Source organism: Halichoeres trimaculatus, unplaced genomic scaffold (genome assembly GCF_033239565.1).
Source record: "Halichoeres trimaculatus isolate MK-OKI-2021-1 unplaced genomic scaffold, fHalTri1.1 fHalTri1_scaffold_8, whole genome shotgun sequence".
Lineage (NCBI taxonomy): Eukaryota > Metazoa > Chordata > Actinopteri > Labriformes > Labridae > Halichoeres > Halichoeres trimaculatus.
In genome coordinates, this window is record NW_027437186.1 from 6,915,782 (window position 1) to 6,929,716 (window position 13,935).

Genomic DNA, 13,935 nt, shown 5'->3' on the forward strand with positions numbered 1-13,935 from the left:
TTACAGCCTGTCACTGCTGAGGATCACAGCTTTGAAATACTGCACACACTGAGATCTGCATCCTCATTTATCACTACAGATTAAAATCTTCTTTATGTTTAGAAAGTTTGTGTCTTTTATATTTGATCTGTTGATCTTCATGGTTTAAAAACAAGCTGCAGACCCCCTCTTTGGATTTTAAAATGAGCACCATTCACCATCTTTCTGATACAGATATATTTTCTCAAGAAGTTTTGAGGTTAACCTTCACCTTGAATGTCACAGTGAGCTGACTGAGATGGAGGAGCACACCTCAACAGGTGAGCACTGATGTGTGAAGAACTGTTCATTTACCTGAGCTGTGAGATATAAGGCAGACACTGCAGGAAAGTCCTCACTTCACTCTCTTCATATGACCAGCCCCACAGCTTCACAGGTTTCTTCTCTGGTTGGAGTTTCAGCACTTCCAGGAGGATGGAGGTCTTTCTCTCTAAGAGGTTGATGGTCCAGGCTGCAGGAGTTGACTTTAAAACTGACTGTAGAGATGGAAGAACACTAAGGCCTGTTTCAGTCTCATAGACCTTCATGTAGGAGAACAGATTCAGAAGAAAACCACACTGGTAGGCTCCTTCAGTGTATGAAAAAGAAAACCACGGATGTGTGCACAGTGATGCTAACAGATCCAGTGTTTTCTCTCCTGTCTGCTGATCTCTCTCTGCTGCTGCACAGAACAGTCTCCCACAAAACTTGACGTCATTTTCAGACCAGTCAGAGAAACTGAAACAGAAGATGAAAAGTTTGTCAGGATGTGATGTTAACAGCAGGAAAGGAGACATGTTTTACTGATGGAGTGTTTCTACTAAAAGCTAACAAATAGCTGTTTGTGAGCAGAGATCAGTTCCTCTCCTCAATCTCAAACTCAAATGACTCTGAACCAAGTCCATTAAATGTAGAGGACTGATCCCTGACACCAAATGAAGATCTTCAGAACAGGTTTTCTGACTTGAGTCCATCCTCAGAGCTCTGTCCTCTCCTCTGCATCCACAGATAGTTTGATAAACTGGGATACAGCTCATGAAGCAGCAGGAGGACTGAGATGGAGGAGCACACCTCAACAGGTGAGCACTGATGTGTGAAGAACTGTTCATTTACCTGAGCTGTGAGATATAAGGCAGACACTGCAGGAAAGTCCTCACTTCACTCTCTTCATATGACCAGCCCCACAGCTTCACATGTTTCTTCTCTGGTTGGAGTTTCAGCACTTCCAGGAGGATGGAGGTCTTTCTCTCTGAGACGTTGATGAACCAGACTGCAGGAGTTGACTTGAAAAGAGTTTTCAGTCTGAGTCTTGGAATAACACTTAGACAGCCTTCACTCTCCATGTGTTGATATAAATCGAGGATGAACTCCTGCTCGTTGTAATCTGAAAACAATGACCTTAACCTTTGCAGTACATCTTGAATGCTCTGTTCTTTGTGGAGTGCTGCTTTCAGACATAAATCCAGGAACAGCTTCTTTCTTGTCTCCTTCAGTTTCCTGACCCTTTCCTTCTTGTCCTGCAGTCCTGGACCTGTATCGTTTATCCTGAAGCTGAAAGAGTAAAAAAAATATATCAATGAATGCACTACATGAGCTGTTCAACTATTCAGATTACACATGCCTCCTTGAATAATAGTCTGAAATAAAAATAGATTTTGTTCAGCTTCAGATAATCAATCAAATCTAAAGAGAAATGATTTCCAGGTAATCATTTGGAAAGAGGCTGTGTTTTCTCTCTGCTCAGTGAGTTGGGTTATTTATTGACAGACACCTTTGTTTGGGTTAGAGGGGGCTTATTAAGACCTCTCCCCTCTCTGTAGTTTGCATGTTAGATCAACCAGAAGCTGCTCACCTGAGTGACCTGATGCAGGGCAGAGCTTTGAGGAGGGACTCGCTCAGACTCGGGCAGACAGTAGTTGCTCTGCTGTCCCAGTGAAGGCAAACGTTCACCTCTGTTGGATTCTTCTGTAAGATGTTTGCTGCCCTTTCAAACAGCTCTCTTCTACCCTGAAGAGGGAGGTTCAACTGGTTCCCATCACAGCTGAGCAGGCTGGCGTCATTGAACTGTCCTTCACTGAGAAAGACAATCCTCCACATCTGTTGTGGCAGAGGGTCACACCTGTAATTCAAAGGAGAAACAGAGCCCATTTACAAATTATAAAGGAGCAGAGAAGAGAAACAAGGCTGTTTAACTGCAGAGGATAATACTTTTTATCCAGTTCTTACAAAAACTGATCCTGGTTATGATCATGGGCTCATTTTATCCCTGTACGTTGTAATTTGAGCAGCACTGTGACACCTTTAAGACGTACCATAAGACATTATCAAGACATCCAATCAGTCTTGTGATTCCTTGTTCTGACACAGACACGTCCTCCAGGTTCAGCCCAACCTTCCTCTCCTTCGACATTGTGACCACATTGGCCACAGCACAGCAAAGATAGGAATCAAGACTCTCAGCACTGAGATCAAGATGGTAGTCAAGTGTTTCCAGGAAGTCCACACATGCAGCAGGGCACTGTGACTCATATAAGCACTGGCAAAAGAACAGCAGGTCCACATCAGGACAAAATGTGCTTCTCATCTCCTGGAAGATCCAGCTAGATGTACTTTTCAACTCCTGAGCTGGAACCAGGTGCTCCAACAAACTGGGGCTCTTCTCAGTCAACAGTCGACACATGAAAGGGATCAGGTGTTTCATGTGTTTCCCCTCCTCTGTGAGGCATTGCTGAAAAACACCATTGATCTGATCTGGATTCTTCAGGAGCCACAGAGCTGCAAAAAACTCCTGCACTGTGTAGTGGAGAAACGCATATGTTGTTCTTGTTTCAGTGGGAGTCACTTTGACAACAAGTGGTTTCAGGAAGCAGAGCACACAGCTGTCTTCACAGGGAAGGTCTGTTAAGTTCACACTTTTTCTCTTGGTTGCATGAAAAGCAAGCTCAGCCAAAGAAAGGATTTTGTCTTTCTTCTCCTGGATGAAGGCATTGAGGAACCTGGTGGTTTTGTTGCCGCTCCTCTGAAGGCAAAAGCGGACGATATTGATGTATATTTCTGTCATGCTGCACGGCTGTGGCGAGTCCTCTGGTGTCTTGGATAGAAAACAGGCGGCCACCATCAGAGCATACACCGGGACGTGGCAAAGAGTGAACAACTCCAAGTGACACAAAACCTTCTTGTGGTCCTCGCCAAGAATTACTGAGAAGTAGTTCCTGATGGTCTGCTCACTGAAGCCTTCCACCTCCACTCTGAGGAAGTCTCCAGAAAAGAAGTCGTCTTCATCGTCTGGTCTGCAGGTTATGATGACTTTGGCGTTGGGGAGCAGGTCCCTCTCCACCACGCTTTTCACCAGTGAAGAGGAGAGATCTGTGATTCCATCAAAAACCACTGTGACGTTATCAGAGAACTTCTTTATGTCCGCTAAGACCTCCTCTTTACCCTCATCGGGCTCAGTGCACACACGGAAAAGGAGTTCCTCCAGGCTCATCCTCTCTGTGAAGTCAGATGTTTGTCTCATGTCAAAGTAAAACATGTAATCCAGCTCCTTGTTCTCTTTTTCTGCCCAGAGTTTGAACATTTCATGACATAGTGCTGTCTTTCCAATTCCAGGTTTACCAACCAGGAGTATGTTTTGGTTTGTTTTCAGCAGCTCATGGGGAGATGTGTTGGGTTTGTCCACAGGGATGTACGTCTTGAGCTTTTTAGGGCGACTCATCTTGCTTTTTTTGCTCTTAAGTTTCTTTATTTTTGATGCAGATTCACGTCCTTGTGTGACTAATACCAGTGGACTGTAGCACAGATCAGGGCTGTAGCTTTCATCAAGCAGTTTTTTGTTCCTCATCCAAAATTCAGAAGACTTTTTTCGTGCTCGTGTTTTCAGCTTTTCCTGGTACTTTTGGCATGATCTCGGACCTGAAAGAAATATTTAAGCAGTGAGAGAATCAACGACAAATGAAGTGAGCCTACTCTTGATTTGTACACAGACACATGAAGGTGCATCACATAAAGTAAATACACTGATCAATATCAACCAAATGCTGCTTCAAATTACCTGCTGAGAGGCCTTCATAGTTTCCAGCATCTTCTCTGAAAGGATAGCAGCTGATCCAGTAGGACAGGTTAAACTTTTCAGTCTCAGAGGAAGCTTCAGTCCTTGTCTCAGAATGAGCAGATCCCCTTCCTGAAGTCCTCTTCCATGTCCTGTCAATAACCCTGAGGAACTTGTAGCAGGCTTCTTCCCCTTTTTTTGTGACTGAGTCCAGTATTTTTCTTGCTTTTTCAAACTCATTTCTTTCTGCCTGTATCGTACTGACCTCTTCCCCATGAAACACTTCTTCCTGATGCAGATTCTCAACAATCACTGAGAGGTCCCTTAAGTGTGTCACAAGGTGGAGTCTGGCAGACCTGACATATTCCAGGGCAGACTGTGATGTACACGCCATGTTTCCCTGCCTCTGTCTGCTCTGCACACAGACCGGCCTTCAGTGATCTGGAGAACAAAAGAGCCAGTTAATATCATGTCCATACTCTGGAAGAATTCATTTACCTCTGATCCAGTCACCATCGTGACAACTACCCCACATCTGCTGGACCAACTGACTCTTTGGCAGGGGTGTCCAAACATCAGGAATTTGATCCAAGATCCAAGATCAGTACCTGAGAACCAGTCCTGGACCTGAACCTTGATGGGCACGTCTCATATTTCCATGTCTATCTCAGCGTAGCATCCACAGTTTTTCAGTTCCCGTAAAAACCTGACAACAAAATATTCGACCCCCTTCAAGATTACTATTTCACTACAGTGTATGTGTGTGTGTGTGTGTGTGTGTGTGTGTGAGTGTGTGTGTGTGTATGTATGTATGGATGTAAATATACCTGTGTGTGTGTGTGAATGTTAATATACTTCTGTGTTAGTTTGTGTGAGTGTGTGTGAGAGTGTGTGTGTGTGTGTGTGTGTGTGTGTGTGTGTGTGTGTGTGTGTGTGTGTGTGTGTGTGTGTGTGTGTGTAAATATATAGGGCTCTCGAGTTTGAGTGCAGACTAGAGTGACCCCCCCCGCAGGTTATAGGATTTGGGGTCTTTCATAACTTTTCGCCTCAATCCACTGTTATTTTAGGATGTGACAGCCCTTAACATATCACAACAATAAATACTATGTAATAATTAAAAGAAACTGCTAATCTTCATCATCATCATCAACATTTTGCCTTAAAAAGACAATTTTTCAGGTTTAAATATCGGTAGCTTTCTCCTCTCAAAACGTTCACAGTTTTTATTTAGTTTATAAAAGGTGATTTACAAAACACTGAGACCATAATCAGGGGCCAGTCGATGAAAATGTGCTTTTTCCAGGTTATAATTTCAACCCCTTTGTCAAATTTTAATTTATTGACACCAAATAACCTCTGTCCTGGACATCCTCTCACAACTTCCACAGCTCTAAATTTGTTTATAAAAGGTCATAAAAAAAACCTCACAGAGACCATAATCAAGGGCCAGTTGCTATAAATGTGCTTTTTTCAACTTGGAATGTCAATAACTTTGTCTTTTTGAATTTATGATCAAGAAATGACCTCCAATGTGTCCTGGCCATCCTCTCACAACTTTTACAGAAGAAAGGCGAACGTTAAAAATGAAACTGTCCTCACCCCGGTATAGACAATACGTGATGCAGGATACCTCAGGTTAAACTTATCATTTCAGTGAGTGACTAAAAACAGCAGCTTGGAGATGGAGTTTTCTGTCTGCGTCTTTACTCTCACCAGCACAGGGAGCGCTCCCAAAGACGTCGAGCGTTTCGGGAGATATTTAGGTCAGATATTCACACGTATATCGGCTGTGACATTACTGTCAGACAACAACAGTAACAGCCACACTTTAAATGGAAGATATCGAGTCTGTAGTCCACAGAGCGGATCGTAGCGGCATATCGGATGTAGGCCTGCTAATGTGCGGGACCGCTGGACGCGCCTCATATCTATGATGGGCCATAGCTGATCAGACATTTCATAGTTATCCTAATGTTTATACGCCAGGAAAAGAGAGATCGTAACGATTGTTCAAGTCAAGTCTGTGGACATTTTTATCAGCGTGAGAAATACAATGTGTGGCTGGAGTGCGTGACAACAGACCAGAAAGAGTGACTGTCCCGCTCAATGCCTGACACTTGAGAGCCCTGAAATATACCTCCGTATCAACACGGAAGTATATCCACAGTGTCCACTTCAGGATTAAAAATGAAACTTTTCGGTAAGCAGGGACTTTCACTCGATGCCTGCTTCACTTGTTTAACAGATCAGGTCTTGAACATTGAAATCTGACTGTAGCGTAAACTGAACAAACTGCAGGAAGCCGAGCCGGTCTGCTCTTCATCTGTAGTGATAATAATCTCTCTTGTTAACTTATTTAAAAGCAATGCTCTGCTCTTACCCTCAGACTCACCAGGGCTAGATACATCCAGACAGTTTTCCGTTTTCAGTGGGTTTGTGTAGCTGAGTTTGAGGAGCTCTCCGTCAACCGGACAGAAACTTCTGGATACTTTCACTTTTGCCACGAACGTCACATCCTGTTTGAATTATTGAACACGATAACTTGGAGGGGCGTGCATGGCAATAGATTTTAACATCAAGCTACATCCGAAATTAACATTGTTTAAACAACGCATACCTGACGATTTGTAATAACATTTTAAATAGTCAGAGTTTTAATTCAGGATTTCTGTAAATCAATTTGGAATAGGCCAAATGTAAAAAAGAGATATCTGTATTCAATTTTGACTGGTCAAAATCAAATTATAGATATCTAAGTTTTCAAATATCTGTCATCAAAATTTATTTAAAGATATCCACACTCACCGGCCACTTTATTAGCTATACCTTAGTACTGGGTTGAACCCCCTTTTGCCTTCAGAACTGCCTTAATCCTTCGTGGCATAGATTCATCAAGGTACTGGAAACATTCCTCAGAGAGTTTGGTCCAGATTGACATGATAACCTCACACAGTTGCTGCAGATTTGATGGGTACACTGTGCTCATAAAGGGGTGGACATGGTCAGCAACAATACTCAGGTAGGCTGTGGACTTTAAACCATGCTCAGTTGGTACTATAGTACCAACAGTTGGTACTATAGTACCAACTGAGCATGGGCCCCTTATAAGGGGCCCAAAGTGAGCCAAGAAAATATCCCCCACACCATTACACCAGCAGCAGCAGCCTGAACCGTTGATACAAGGCAGGATGGATCCATGCTTTCATGTTGTTGAGGCCAAATTCTGACCCTACCATCTGAATGTGGAGCAGAAATCCAGACTCATCAGACCAGGCAACGTTTTTCCAATCTTCTATTGTCCAGTTTTGGTGTTGCTGTGTGAATTGTAGCCTCAGTTTCCTGTTCTTAGCTGACAGGAGGGTCACCCGGTGTGGTCTTCTGCTGCTGTAGCCCATCTGCTTCAAGCTTGGACGTGTTGTTTGTTTAGAGATGCTCTTTTTTGAAAGATCTTTGGAGCTATGAACCAACATTCAAATGAAAAAAGGCTTGATGTCTTTCACCAGATGTATAACAGTATAAAGAATAAACTTTTTTGTGCTCTATAATCAAATTCTTCACAGTATTCTAATATTTTGCAATGCATCTGTATACTTGGAGATTTTAAAGCATGACTCTGCAAAGACAGAGGGTAATAATCAAGTACAGGGACCAGTTTGTTCTCTTCAGATTGTAAAAAATAAAAAAAATAAAAAAAATAAGAAGAAAAAGAAGAAACGAGGAAGTGTCTGTTTGATATCATCATGCTAACAAATGCTAATTGGAGTAAGCTAAAATAAATGGGTAAATCCGGTAATGCTGAAGAATCCAGGGATGTAGAGAAGGGTATGGCAGGCTGGGATTCCAGAGCAGGTTCTAAAACAGAGGAGAACAGGATTGAGCTCGGGCGTCAAAAAGGCACAAATGAATATTTGAAGCAAAGGCTGGAGCTAGACTAACTCTCGAGTAGAGTCTAAGATCTGGCAGCTTGTCAAGCTAAGTCAAGTCATTATTGCTGATATTTCTTCCTTTTCATTCCTTCTGTCCATATCTACCTGCACTTGTGTGATCACTTCTCATTTTTACATTTTCAATTACACATTTCTGTTCAATCCAAATTTAAGTGAGCCTTTAACCGTGTCAGCAGAGGTTCAGTTTCTGTTGCCTTCAGGTGTCTGTGTGAGCTACCTCTTGTGAAGAGGAACATGACAGCAAAATATTTCTGATGACTTTCGATACAATACATTTATGTCAGTAGAAGTATACTTCATGATTCTTTTATGACACAAAATTACATCTGTGAACTCTCCTGTTTTAAAATTACATTAGGATTTTTTTTAAATCCTCCAAACATCACTGTATTAAATGTAAACATGTAGACAGACAGAAAATTTAATCAAGTGGAGATACAAGTGTTTGTTTCTCTTTTCATTATTTCTTTTCAACATTCAAAGTTAGAAATGATAAAATGAAAGAGAAGTCACTTTTTTCGCCTGATCCCTCTCTTGTGAGTTTAACTTTGAGGTAAATTTACAGTTATTATTTCTCATGGTTTGTTACATAATTATTAAAAATAAAAGAAGATATTACACCACTCAAAGACAGCATCATAACATGTCGATCACAGAACATTTATCATTTTTATCAACAATTGAGAATTTGAATCATGTCCTGACAGAATAATCCCAAACAGAAAATAAATCATCTGTGGTAAAGGTTGTAACTGACACAGGCAGAGAACAAGCATGCCAAGGTCCTGTGGGTCTTTCAGATCCAGACTGACGAGATGGTGAAAGCCTCTCAGCCTGACATAGTGGAGGTTGACAAACATCAGATGCAGCAATACTGAAAGATAGCAACATCAGGAGGAAGGAACAAGAGAAGCTGAAGAAATACCAAGGGCTAAAGGAAGAGCTACAGATGATGTGGAGTGTGAGGGCAACAGTGGTGCCATTAGTGATTGGGACACTGGAGGCTATGACAGCCACCAAGCTGGGAGGATGACCCCAGGATAAAAATCTTACCCACTTTTCTTTCTGAGTGTTGTTATATTGTGTGTTAATATGGCCCCCCAAAAAACATTTAAATGATATTTGCATGTTTTATATAATTCAAATTTAGATACACATTTTAAAAGATTAAAGAAAACACTGATGTATTCATGTTTTTTTGAGACCAAAAAATTTGTGATTGTATTTGTTAAAGGTTTATATCTAAGCTGTGCTTTGTAGCAATCCTTTTCATGTTCATTTATTTCTTGTTATTAGACAAAGATTATTGGTAATTAATGAACTGGACAGGGCTAAGTGAAGTAATTATTCCTGAGGTTCACATGAATAAGGGAGTTAAATAATTAACTGTTAACCATACTATCTAATGGGAGAGGGGTTGGATCAAATACCCCTAAAACTGAGCTTCACCCCTCTCCTCTTTTGAATAAGTCTAACAAATTGTTGTACCTTTTTTGGCTTTTTTATTTTCCTTTTACATTTCAAAATACCTGTTTCTATTCAATACAAATAAAACTGAGCCTTTAACTGTGTCAACACCGAGGTTGAGGTTCTGTTTCCTTGAGCTGCCTCCTGTGAAGAGGAACATGACGGCAGAATATTTCTGATCACTTCTGAGCCGGTACATTTATGTCATTAGAAGTACAAACCTCATCTGATTTGTTGTGACTCTGACACAATGCACCTGTGAATGCTCCTGTTTTACTTTGACTAGTGAGCTTTAATCCTCCAAAACATGACTGTCTTCAATGTAAACATAAACACACAGTCAAAGAAATCAATTCAAGAAAATGCAGGAACAAGTGTTTGTTTCTCATTTTTTATTTTCAACATCCAAAATATGAAAGGATAAAACAAAAGAGAAGTCACTTTTTTCACCTGATCCCTCTCGTGTCAGTTTAACTTTGTCACGGTCATTCTTCCTCACAGTTTGTTACATTCATTCATTTTCTGAACCACTTCTCCTGTTCAGGGTCACTGGTGGCTGGAGCCTATCCCAGCTGCCATTGGGCGAGAGGCGGGGTACACCCTGGATTGGTCACCAGCCAATCACAGGGCTGACACAGAGACAGACACAGGGCTTGAAGCAGGAAAAAATCCTGTGCCTGAAAGGGGGGGGGGGGGGGGGGGGTTACTGCGTTTAATATTGTTTTTATTAATAATAATAATAATAATAATAATAATAATAATAATAATAATAATAAGAAAAACAACATTAAACACAGTAACACTAATTTTTTGTTCACACAAACGGTCAGTCAGCGATACAGCATAAGTACCTGTGGCCATCGCTTCTGGTAGGGTCCACAATTTTGTTGTTGGATAAATATGTTTGATATGATCAAGGCGGATGATGAAATGCTAAAGTTTACCTGAAATAGATTTAAAACCTTTTTAAATATAAATGACCGCTGTGCACACTCAAATAAAGACTACCTAAATCAGGTATTCAGCTCTGAAATGGTTGTGCTCCTTAAATATGAAAATATGCAGACTATTGAAACAAAGTAATTAAAGGAGGAGCATAATATTGCATTCAATGAAAGTTGTGAAGGTTGAAGATTAAAATTAGATTAAAACTTTTAAAATGTTTGTTTATTAGGAGGTTTAAATACTGTTCCTACGGCTTCTCATATCTATGATCAGTTTCACTTCTCTACGTGTGCTCCTGTCTTCTCCTCCTCCCCTGCTCAAGGTGAGTGTTACTGGTGAGAACGGTGCACTGTGAGCTCAAATGAGCTCCATCTGATAAATGTCCTCACTTTTAACAAGTTACGGAATATTTGGCGCTAGATTGTGACTTAAATCCCGGAATCCGTTTACCATAGAGAGCAAATAAGACGCGAGGAAGTTTTAAATCACGTTATTAAGCGCTAAACACCGGGAGCTGTCACAGTGTCCGAGACGAAGGCTGGAGACCAGCGCGTCTGGGGCGCCTCTCAGTAGAAGACTTTGCGAAGGGACCAATGAGCAAACACTGTGTGCAGGCAGTGCTCGTGGGAGTTGTGGTGTCGTAGTCTCATACTGCAATGGGTTTAGTATTTCAGATGCCGTTTCAGAAAACTACAATTAAATAATTCAACCCGCCGAAGTCGCTAGTAGGAGTGACGGTTTTACTGAAATTCGCATGGATGAAAAATACATCCATGCGCGCCCGATTGCGTGATTACAGACTCGCTGGCGGCGCAGTTTTCGAGCGGGTATCCCGATTACGTGGTAAACTTGCTCTCTGAAGCCAAGCTTCTTTGTTGTCCAAAAACATCTCTCAATATCACTGCTTCGTTATAAGGGGTTGCTACTCCGCTTCTGCTCTCCGCCTCCGTCATTAATTACTCTCTTCACGAAGCACATTTATCTGACAAATTAGACGGACAGTGCCATATTGGACGATCGTTCTGCCAGTCACACTCATCATAGACCAATACGCATCAAGCCACGGTATGACGTAGCGGATTTGGGCCGCTGCTGCTTGTTTGTCAAAGAGAGGCGGGAGCTGCTCTCTGCAGCTCCCGCCTCTCTTTCCTGACTGGTTCAGTCGGAACTCGATCGAGTGAAATCAACGGAGGGCAGCCAGACCGACCTGCAGGATTTCACAATCTGGCAGGTTTGTCTACGCCGGATTTCCGGCACTATGCCGGAGGTCTTCAAGCCCTGCAGACACCCATTCACACACACACTCACTCACACCTATGGATAATTTAGAGAGATCAATTAACCCGGTGAGCATGTTTTTGGACTGTGTGAGAAAGTCTGAGCACCCGGAGAGAACCCACACATGCAAACTCCACACAGAAAGGCCCACCGGTCAAGCTGGGATTCGAACCAGTGACCTTCTTTGCTGTGAGGCTGCAGAACTAACTGTTGCGCCACTGTGCAGCCCAGTTTGTCACATATTTGTCACACATTTAAAAAAATATTACACAACTCAAAGACAGCATCATAACTTGTCGATCACAGAACAGTTATCACTTCTATCAACAAGTGAAAATTTGAATCAGGTCCTGACAGAATAATCCCAAACAGAAAATAAATAATTTGTATCAAAGGCTGTAACAGACACATGATCATTAGAAAATTCTGCCCTTGCATCATGAGAAAAATAAAACACAAGATGATATGACCTGTGATTTTAACAAGTTACTCTTTTATCTAGCTGTAAACCAAATATTTCCTGAGACAGAACATTATTCTGAGGTTACAGGTTTTTTTTTCCCTGAGCGTCACATTACCACCACAGTGACACCTGGTTCACCAGATTTCAAACTGCTTCAGTGTCTCAAAGGGTGCTCGGCCCACAATGTTGTTCCCGAAGAGTCTACGAAAAAGCCCAAAGCAGAGAGAGCAAACATCATTCATCCAGCCAGAACAACGTGTTTCAGCATCCATTTGAACAAGCTGTCGTTCTGAATGGTCAGCTGATGGGAAATCACTTCAAATGTCAACAGAAAGGAATAGTGAACTCATGAATTCATGCTCACCGCACAGTTACAATTTCTGGGTTGGTGTCCACCAGTCGGAGCAACATGGAAGTTGATTTTTCTGTGATCCTGTTGTGACTCAGGCTGCAAAGTGCACACAAATCAAAGTGACACAGAGTTAGTATCATGGTAAGCTGTTGATCCTGTTCAAGCACTAAACCCTCATGGATCATCTCCAGGTGTATCTGACAAACACACATCAGAGAACAAGATTCACACATTTCTCTGTAGATATTAAAGACCCAGAAGTACGGTACAGAGATATTTGTTTGTGTGATTTATTGCTTCTGTGTTATTACCTCCATGACACACTCGTCATGCTCCAGCTAACTTTGCATTATAAACACTCATGTCTCATGAACTCACTCCAGGACTTGTACTTTGTGCAGATACTCGATGAGTGTGACCAGCAGTTGGTCGGTTAGCTGGCAGTAACTCAGGTCCAGCTCAGTCAGCTCCTCAGCGTAGTCCAGCACCAAGGCCAAGGCTTCACAGGCCGTCTGATCCAGTTTGGTGTGACTGAGAACCAGCTCTCCACCCAGGGCTCCGCACAGGGACCTTGCTCGACTCGCTGAGTCCCACTCAGAGATAAAACCAACCAGGGACACCATCTGGAGGAGGACGGCTCCACCAGCCCTAAAAAGGAGAACAGAGCAGCACGTTAAGATTTAGAATCATGAACACTGACTTTCAGAGGAAATGTACTAACTCTCATACATGGAGGGAACTTGGTTGGAAATCTTATCTCACAGGAGAGGATCCAGAATGCTGGAAACAATGTGGGAGCAAAGATGTTAACCACTGGCATATACTTTAAACTGTCCAATTATTAAAAGATGTCTGTTCGAGAATCTACAACATTCTGGAGCTAATATTTACAAAAAAATACCCTTTGAGTTTAATACTTACATTTTTGGGAGAGTTGACTGTATTGCTGGACACTTTGATGTCTAATTATTTGGCATTCTGGTAACTGCAGCTAAAAAGACCATAACTAGACACTGGCTACGTCCTGACCCCCCACAATAGAGTGGGGGGGATATCGTAAATGGAATATACGTGTTGGAAAATATTTCATTTTCACTTTGTTTCCAAATGGATGAAATTTAGCAATTATGATCAGGATGGGTCTCATACGTACAGTACAGGCCAAAAGTTTGGACCCATCTTCTCATTCAATGCGTTTTCTTTATTTTCATGACTATTTACATCGTAGATTCTCACTGAAGGCATCAAAACTATGAATGAACACATGTGGAGTTATGTACTCAACATCCATCCATTTTCTGAACTGCTTATCCTGTTCAGGGTCTCGGGTGGTTGGGGCCTATCCCAGCTGTTATTGGGCGAGAGGCGGGGTACACCCTGGACTGGTCACCAGCCAATCACAGGGCTGACACACAGA

General features: G+C 42.0%; 2 protein-coding genes across 2 annotated transcripts in view; both read right to left on the reverse strand.

Annotated features, from left to right (window-relative positions):
- Positions 1 to 1,127: 1,127 nt before the first annotated feature.
- Positions 1,128 to 6,553, reverse strand: LOC141795226 (nucleotide-binding oligomerization domain-containing protein 1-like). Its single transcript, XM_074676041.1, has 5 exons — positions 6,447 to 6,553; positions 4,070 to 4,507; positions 2,331 to 3,930; positions 1,871 to 2,137; positions 1,128 to 1,569 (listed from the first exon to the last, which is right to left on the reverse strand). The coding sequence occupies exons 2-5, from the start codon at positions 4,458 to 4,460 to the stop codon at positions 1,128 to 1,130; spliced, it is 2,700 nt and encodes an 899-aa protein (XP_074532142.1). The 5' UTR covers positions 4,461 to 4,507; positions 6,447 to 6,553.
- Positions 6,554 to 11,618: 5,065 nt separating this feature from the next.
- The window catches only part of LOC141795227 (uncharacterized), a 31,055-nt gene continuing 28,738 nt past the window's right edge, over positions 11,619 to 13,935 (reverse strand). Inside the window, exons 10-12 of the mRNA XM_074676043.1 lie at positions 12,897 to 13,166; positions 12,531 to 12,614; positions 11,619 to 12,367 (exon numbers count right to left, since the gene is read on the reverse strand). Of these exons, the coding sequence (XP_074532144.1) occupies positions 12,301 to 12,367; positions 12,531 to 12,614; positions 12,897 to 13,166 (421 nt within the window). The 3' untranslated portion in view covers positions 11,619 to 12,300. The remainder of the gene's footprint in view (positions 12,368 to 12,530; positions 12,615 to 12,896; positions 13,167 to 13,935) is intronic.

Bases quoted from the DNA above. Each gene is read 5' to 3' on its own strand.
- LOC141795226 (XM_074676041.1), bottom strand. From the start codon at position 4,460: ATGGCGTGTACATCACAGTCTGCCCTGGAATATGTCAGGTCTGCCAGA. The intron at 3,931-4,069 runs GTAATTTGAAGC...TATTTCTTTCAG, and splicing joins CTATGAAGGCCTCTCAGCAG to GTCCGAGATCATGCCAAAAG. The intron at 1,570-1,870 runs GTGAGCAGCTTC...TTACTCTTTCAG, and splicing joins CCCTGCATCAGGTCACTCAG to CTTCAGGATAAACGATACAG.